At 36.6% G+C, this 8,144-nt stretch overlaps 1 protein-coding gene across 5 annotated transcripts; it reads left to right on the top strand.

Moving 5' to 3' along the window:
- Window positions 1–721: 721 nt before the first annotated feature.
- Window positions 722–7,341, top strand: LOC103472673 (histone-lysine N-methyltransferase SETDB1-B-like). 5 transcript variants are annotated; one of them, XM_008422464.2, is made up of 9 exons: window positions 723–1,126; window positions 2,611–2,715; window positions 2,837–3,181; window positions 3,329–3,463; window positions 5,462–5,663; window positions 5,786–5,859; window positions 6,216–6,406; window positions 6,965–7,091; window positions 7,187–7,341. In XM_008422464.2, exons 1-8 carry the CDS (start codon window positions 1,120–1,122, stop codon window positions 7,076–7,078), a joined length of 1,173 nt encoding a protein of 390 aa, XP_008420686.1. In that variant the 5' UTR covers window positions 723–1,119; the 3' UTR covers window positions 7,079–7,091; window positions 7,187–7,341. The 5 variants fall into 5 exon arrangements, with proteins under 5 accessions (XP_008420687.1, XP_008420686.1, XP_008420689.1 ...); XM_008422465.2 differs by having other exon boundaries at window positions 722–1,126; window positions 2,614–2,715; window positions 6,965–7,341; XM_008422467.2 differs by having other exon boundaries at window positions 723–891; window positions 2,614–2,715; window positions 6,965–7,341.
- The last annotated feature ends 803 nt before the right edge of the window (window positions 7,342–8,144 follow it).

Raw genomic sequence — 8,144 nt, 5'->3', positions numbered from 1 at the left:
CTTAAAGTTGAAATATTTGACTTAGCTGATAGATGATGTCTCTACAACCTTGTTTCAAAATCTACTATATATAGTAGAGGTTGCTGCAATAAATTGATGTCTTGTGTATTGTTTTTAGTCGGATGTATATTTTATATTTTCCCTAAAGTTTATATTTTGTTCTTATGTCTGCATGCTGTTAACTCTTGAAAACCAAAGTTTTAAGGATCATATGGCTTTTTTTTCTTATAGCATAGAAAAAAAAACGAACATTCACTTAGGATCTGGCTGAGTTTTATTTCATGTTTTCACATCCTTTTTAATGCAGATGATACCATCAATTTGTTATTCAAATTCTCTTGTGCAAGCTTGCAAATCTTTTCAGTTTGTTTTCAATCTAATTCAGCTACATTTGACTCAGCTCAGACAGGTTTTATTCAAAAACAAAAAACAACAAGCTCATGTTGTTTTCTGGAAGTAAATCCTTACCCTTGGTTACTGCTACAATAAAAATGTTGATTGAGATGATCAACTCTTTTACGGTGTGATCATAGATGATAAATTTTCTTTCAATGAGATTGTGTCTAAACTAAAAAAATCTAAACCGAGTTTATTTTCCAGAAACAAGTCAGAGATTTCTTTATCTCTGTAAGATTCTTTATATGTGGCACTAATGGAGCTCCGTACAGAAAGACAGTTAGGAAAAGAGTTCTGCTTTTGTCAGCCAGTCGTGTTCAAATAGCTTGTTTTATTACATTACTGTATCCTTTTGAAACTAAACAAATGTATGCTATTGATTGAAAGTAAACACTAAATCTGCTTTTATACCAGCTGATGGCGGTGTCGCACAGTTTTGTTCTTTATCACACCCATAACCGACCGAAACAAGGAAGAAGACCAACAACAACGGAGGTATCCAAAGTGGGGCTTTGTTAAATTCTTGTGTAAAATCTGCACAGTCGATGGCTTTTCCTCAACCCTTTGATTTTTAAGGGTTACTGTCGATTGCGTTAGCTTCATTGCTAGCATCAACGGTTGAAAGTACCTTCAACGACAAAAAAACAAAAAAAACAACCGTATCTGCTCGTGTGTGTGTGTGTTTTAAAGACCTTTGTCTTTCGAGGTGGATTGCTTGAACACATGAAAGGTAAGTGTGGTGTAACGTCTTACCTATTGCACGTTTAGTCACTTTGTAATAGTTTAAGTTGTAAATAGAAACGCGCCGCTTTGCTTTGCAAGTAAGCTAAAGCTAACAATGAAGCAACTCCTGAGCTCACGGTGAACATTTCACTAAATCCTCTTCATGTGAATGTGAAGCACTGCCCAACTTACCGATTATTTTTTGTTCAAATCAACCGACTCCAAACTTTATTATTTTGAATTTTTAATGGTATCACCCGAGTGATGTGTACGGGTTTACTAAACAGGAACGTTGGTTGACAAAATACTGGACAGACGTAGCAATTGTGGAAACCAAACACATCCTCTATAACTTACTTCTAAGGGACAGAACACAATAAAGGTCTGTTTTTACCATTTAAATGCGCCATTTAGTGTAAAAATGCACAGAACAGATTACATTGTTAGGATTTATACACAGATGAAGCCAAAACTGAGAATCCATGTGCTGCTTTTATTGGATTTTAGTGTAAAAGTAGCGACCAGATACAACTAATCAGATGCATTTTTATTCGTTGACAATTTTACAGGGGTGTGGAAAATGATTCATTTTACACAAATCTGTAAAATGTGTCAATTTTCTGATCTGGAACATCCAGATTTTATTTTTTAGGAGAGAAGACTTCAGCTGTGAGTTGCTTCACATTATGGTTATAAAGTTGTCAAACCAGATTAAAGTTTATTATTCTATAATTTATAAAAAAGGATATTGACAAATGGAAAAACGTTTGAGGCAGTCTTTATTGGAACGAACAACCCAAGAAAACCACGCAAGGCCAAACTGCTCTAGTTGCACCATCGAATAATTTTAAACATTTTTTTTGTTTTGGAAAGATTCACAGGGGAGAGATTATCTCAGAAACCACAGAAGGACAATTTAGGTTTGTAAAGTTGCTTATTTACTCTGAACCATCTGAAGCGACGTCCACAGGAGAGAGATTTTTCTGTAAAGCACAGACAAGCACGGTAGTGGAGGAGTGATTGTTTTTAGTCACCGAGTCAACAGTAAACATTTAAAAACAAGCACCGAGTATGGTAAAGTTTTTAGCATTTCTACTGGTTCCTAATGATCTTTTTTTTGGAAATAACAGAAAGAGAGGATTTAAGTTTTGTTGGATCTTCTTCACAGGAGTATCATCCAGGCTCTGGCAGTAGCAGACTAATGACTACAACCAAAATAAAACCTAAACTTCCTGCATTTATTATGCACATGTCCAGAATGATATGTCTAAAATCTCAGTTTATTCAAAACCGAATCATTGAACTGTTAGACATTTTTTGACCAACACTGCTTATGCCTCTTAAGGTCCATCTCAGAGATATCTTGTGAGTTCAGGAGAAAAAAAAGTGGCTAAAAGAAAGCTTGAGAATAAGTTAAAAACACATTTGTTTTTAATTTTTTTGCCTATTATTATTACATCCCTTCCCTTGTTTTATTTGCTATGTTTGCAGTAGCAATGGAGGTGGATAAGCCCAAGACGAAAACAAAGAAGCTTTCAAGGTCGAGGAGGAGGAGGAAACAAAACAAGAGGAAAACGAATCCTGATAAAGAAAGAGGTAATCGCCGTCAACGCACTTTAGTATGCAAGTATGAGTTGGGTTGAAAATGACTGAGCTGAGAATGTTTTTGTGATTTATGCTGGTTGAAGCTTTTAACCTGGACTTGCTTTCTTGGTAGAAAATAAGCCTGATTCTCCGTGGGACTCTGTTCCCTCCACACACGAGACTCCCAGCAAGGCAACAAAGTTTGAAAATGGCTGCGACTCCCTCACTCTCATAAAAGACGCAGTTGTGGTTTTGACTAAGCTGCCCGAATATAAAATCGGCGCGCTGAGACCCCCGACGCCTCCGCAGTTCTACAGCGAAGACGAGTCCTTCAGCAGCTCGGATTCGGACACGCAGTGGGAGTCGGAGGAGGACTCCAGCGATTCGGATTTCTGGGTCATAAACAGCAAACTCAAATATTCAAACTCCTCCAATTGTGACCTGATAAGGATGCCTACAACCAGTCACAACTGCAACGGTAAGATCGACGATAAAACTGCGAGGACGTTGCGTCTCTCCCAAGTTAAAGTAAATACTGCAAAAATGCTGGAGGACTTCAACATTGGGGTACGTTGTATTTTCCCCGCTGTGGTTAAAAAAAAAAACGACCTCTGTGTGTCAGCAGGTATCTCCCTTTGCTCACGTGACAAGATCCGCCCCGACTTACCCGAAGAAGAAATTAATGTTGACATGATGGTTATTGCTCGTAGAAGACCTATGAGGTGGCAGCGTGGTAAAATAGTTGAAATAATTACAAAAGGTAAGATGCAAAAAATAAAAATAAAAATCCCGATCGATACTCTGAGCAACTGTGGGGCAACTGTGGCTCTGTGTGTAGAGTAGTCGTCTTGCGATCGTGAGGTTGTAGGTTCGATTCCAGCTTCCTCCTGCCTCATGTCGATGTGCCCCTGGGCACCTAGCCCCAAATTGCCTACCGAGCTGCATATCGGTGTATAAATGTGTGAGTGTGAATGGGTGAATGTGACTCTAGTGTAAAGCGCTTTGAGTGGTCAAAAATGATTGGATAAAGCGCTAAATAAGTTCAGTCCATTTACCATTTATCTGAGGGTAAACGTGTAAAGAAGTTACATCACAGTAGCCTAATCTTACTGAAAAAAATTTACAATATGGTGCATCCACTTATTTTTGAGTGCTGTGGAGTTATTCCTAATTATCTCTAATTTCACTAATTTGCCTACAAAATAAACAAGTTTGTATCCATTGTGTGTAGTATAGCCAACCTCTACTTAATTTAACATCTACTTGACACCAAAATCACAAGTAATATGTTTCTTTGAAATATAATTATAACTTATTAAAGCAGTTAGGGTTTTAATTAAACAATTTTTATTTCCTCATAGAGTACCATCTGTTTTACATTTATCTGCAAACTTCAGTAAAAAACACAAGTTATAAAAAAAAAAAAAACTCCCAAAAGCTGTAATGTTCAGCCACGCTTATCTGTAAAAATAAAATAAAAGACATTTTTCTTTTAATGGACGCTGATTTCTTATGTTTTAAAATGGTCTTGCTCAGTGACTTGTTGTGTGTGTAAAGCAGATAAACAATATTTGAACAGGAAAGAGTTTTTTTTTTATCGAGCAGATAAAATAATAATAATTTAAAAAACCCTCAAAAAGTTGATTTTAAAAATATAAAACTGTTGTGGTTCCATGTCTTTTTCAACTTAGTCATTTTGAAAAAGTAATTTTGGACACCAACCGGGTCGGGAGATGTGAAAAGGAGTCAGAAGAAGATGGTCACTCATTATGAGTTTGAGAAACACATGAATATGGCCCAACTCAACCGGTCAGCACTCAAATAAAAATAATAATGTGGTCGTTTTAGACATGGAGGACAGATGGTTTGAGCCACATGTGTGAAACATGACAACATCTTGACCCGTCTTCCCAGGCAGCTTCACATCGAAACATGTGACCGAAACGGTTTGTGTGTGTTCAGCATTGTTTTGGGTTTTTTAAGGATCTTTGGTGACAACGACCCTTACAGGGACTGTAGCATTTGGCCAGGGTTTCATGTGACCCTGATGAGCTTGGTAGTGACTTCTATTGCCTTATCAGGATGATTGTTCCTGATTACAATGTATAAACCTGATGCTTTCAGCTTACGTGTCGCATCAGAGGGTGTTCCCTTATATTCGGGTCGTGCCTTTGTTTGTAATTGTCTTTTGATCTAAAGCGAAACCAACTACAGTCACATTCAGTAAATTAGAGTATATTAGAGTTTTCGTCCCGACGAGTCTCAGCCGTCAGATTAAAAGTACATATTGAAAGTAGCAAGTATTACTTTCATTTAAAATCACTTTTTTAGTTGTCTGATGTAATATTCCAATTTTAAATGTCATGTTTTTATTAGCCATTGGTGGAAAAAAAATCACCATAACTAACAGAAACGAAGGCTTTCAATCATCCATCTGTGTGCAATTAATCTAATTAATGTGTTTTTAAAACAAATGGGCTTTTCAATAATATTCTAATTTATTGAATAGTCTGGGTTTTCCTGCATTATTATTCATTTATCTAAAATAACACTTTCTTTAAATCCAAAAAGCTTTCAGTCAAAAAAAAAAACAACCTCCAAATCTTTACAACTTTATCAGACAACAGAATGTAAGGAGAAAAAATAAAAGCAAGCTTTCAGACATTTTTGAGATGCAGTCGAGCAGAAAGTTTTTTTAATTTTATTTTTTTAAGCGAGTTGATGAATTGATCAGTTTATTACTTTCCTCTCCTAACAGACGATGGGCGGTTGAAGTACAAGGTCAGCTTTGAAGATAAGGGGACGTGCCTCGTATCCGGACACCACATTGCTTTTGACAGCAGGCCCAAGGTGGAGCAGCTCTACATCGGGGCCCGAGTGGTGGTCCGCTGTCAAAATAATAAGTACCGGTTCCGACCCGGAATACTGGCTGAGCTGCCCAGCAGGAAAAATCAGTTCAGGTGTGTGTTTTTTTTTGTTTGTTTTTTTTTAATAAGAGGAAAAATACAAACGGTACATGGCTTCACCTTTAAAAATGTGACGGTGGTTTTTGTTTGTTTGACTCGTTTGTTTGGATTTTTAGGTTTCTGATGTTCATGGATGACCACACACCAGTTTATGTCGGGCTTCCTTTGTTTCACATGGTGTGCAGACCTTGTAAGTTCACAGCAACAAATGCTCTGGTTCTCTGGAGAAAACAAAAGCTTCGTCACGTTATGCAAAACATTCTCTTATTTTACGTACTTTATATTTTAATGTAAGGTGCTTGCATTACTTGTATCATCAGATTTGTTTTTGTTTTGTTTTTTAATTCATGAAGAATATATTGCATATTGTAACATTGCTGTGCACAATATTAACACTGTATTAGATGCAATAATCACATTAGTTTCCTCTTTGCATGCAAGAACAGATTGAACCTGTTTCTTTGATTGTAGTACAAGTTCGCTTCCTTATCTTCTTCAGACGGATCTGTTCATGCACACTTTAATCTTTTGCTCTCTTCCCAACAGTGGAAGATGTTTTGGACGACGTTCCCGACGGAGCGCACAAATGCTTTATGAGACAGTACCTGAAGGACTGGCCGTACCCTCACTTAAACAAGTACAGAGCTGGACAGAGCTTTAACGTGGAGCTTAATGGAGTCATGCAGATGTGTGAGGTTGTTGTGATCGACTGCAGCTTAATGCAGGTTGTTTTTCAGGTCAGTGTTTCTTCTTTTGCTTATTGTTTTTTTTTTTTTTTTTACCTGTCTTTAAACAGTTTCGCATGCAAGACGTTCATCTGTGAAGGATTTGTTTTTCAGCCTTGTAATTTGTAAGGAGAAAGACTTTTAATTTTACGTCCCATACCTTACATTTAAACTTTTTTTTTCTTTTGCTTTGAATGTACATATGGAACAAGTGTTGAGAAGTATCTGTATTCTTGTTTTTGGTTCCTAACCAATGAGGATCTGATTTTTATTTTTTTTATGGCATGTTCGCCTGTCTTTCCAATCTTGCAAAATGGCTTAGAAAAATTGACAGGAAGTGAAGTGAAGGATTATTAAACCTTCTTAGAAACTCAAATCAGCTCAAAGTAAAATATATTCAAACTGAAATTAAAATTTTAATATTTACTTTTTATACATCCTCACCTCTGCACTAGTTTTTTAAAATTTTATTTATAATAACACGAGCAAGCGCATAACTATATTGGTATCTTAGATCAATGCCTTTAATTTTGTGTTCCTAACATGTATATATATTTTTTTATCTTTCAGGAAAATCAGCGAAGGGAGTGGATCTTCAGAGGCTCTGTGCGACTGGAGCACATTGCCAGACTGTGGGAGGAGAGGAACAAGCTAGAGTCCAAGGACGACTCTGACTCTGATTAATCCATAGATGCAGGTATATGTAAAATAGATGTAGAAATGATAAATGCAAATTCCTAAGAGGGATGCGTCATTTTTTTTTTTTTTTGTTTATTTTTGTTTTTGTAACAGTTCAGCCTAACAGAAATTTATGTTAAAAGACTGAAATGAGACCCCCCAGGCAAACCCTTCCCCGTGTTCTTCATGACGATGAATTATTTTAATTTTCCCTGCTCCCTAATTGTACAAATGTACTTACATTAATTAAACTGAAATGCAAAACAGTCCCATAGATTCCAGAGTATGTTTTCGGAGCTGAAACCAGGTACCTGGAACTTTGAAAACAATTTTTGATGACATGGTCATCTGGAGATCTCGTCTGGACACTATTCATGGCAGCGTGAATTTAAAAAATGCAACGTAAATATTTCCAAAAACAGCTGAATTTTTCCTGTGAGCGAGGGAAAAGCCTTATGGCCCTTCAGAAAGCTGAATGGCAGTGTGCAGCAATGTGTGGAGGCTCTGCATTGCTCTGCTTGATACAGTTGAAAAATCTTTGCTAACTGTTCTTTTGTTGTTTGTTTTTAATTTTTAAACATTGTTGTACCTTCTTTCTGGAAACCAGGCATTGCCCACTGCAGTGACGCAAATCTGCCAGCTGGCTTGCATAGCAGCAAAACAAGTTAATTTTTGATTCGATACTCGATGTAGAAACCAGTTTCACTCAATCTTCTCTTCAACAGCTCGTGAAATTTTTTATTTTTTTTCCCCTGTGGTGTAACAATATGCATCAATTCAGACTGACTTTGCTCTCCGTTTATCTACCCTGTTGATGTCATTGCACTCTGACCTTTTTTCCTTGTGATGTTTGAGTCTTAGTTTCTCCAAAAGCTGGGGAATTCTTTCATGTTAACCAATCATTTTATTACCCAACTATTAATCAAGAGGTCTCAATTCAATATATTAAGCTTTCCTTATTCTAGCATCTCAAATATGTTTTTGAAATATTAAAGATATATCCTTAAATCTATTACGAATCATTTTAGGTATATCTTGTGTGGTCACAAACAGAATTGCAGTGCTACACTAT

Source organism: Poecilia reticulata, linkage group LG11 (genome assembly GCF_000633615.1).
Source record: "Poecilia reticulata strain Guanapo linkage group LG11, Guppy_female_1.0+MT, whole genome shotgun sequence".
NCBI lineage: Eukaryota > Metazoa > Chordata > Actinopteri > Cyprinodontiformes > Poeciliidae > Poecilia > Poecilia reticulata.
The sequence above is the reverse complement of the archived record's forward strand: the minus strand, read 5'-3'. Positions and strand labels throughout refer to the sequence as shown.

What these genes read in the sequence shown, in the direction of transcription:
- LOC103472673 (XM_008422464.2), top strand. An exon ending in GAATCCTGATAAAGAAAGAG is followed by an intron (nt 2,716 to 2,836) that starts GTAATCGCCGTC and finishes CTTTCTTGGTAG; the next exon opens with AAAATAAGCCTGATTCTCCG. An exon ending in AACCAGTCACAACTGCAACG is followed by an intron (nt 3,182 to 3,328) that starts GTAAGATCGACG and finishes GTGTGTCAGCAG; the next exon opens with GTATCTCCCTTTGCTCACGT.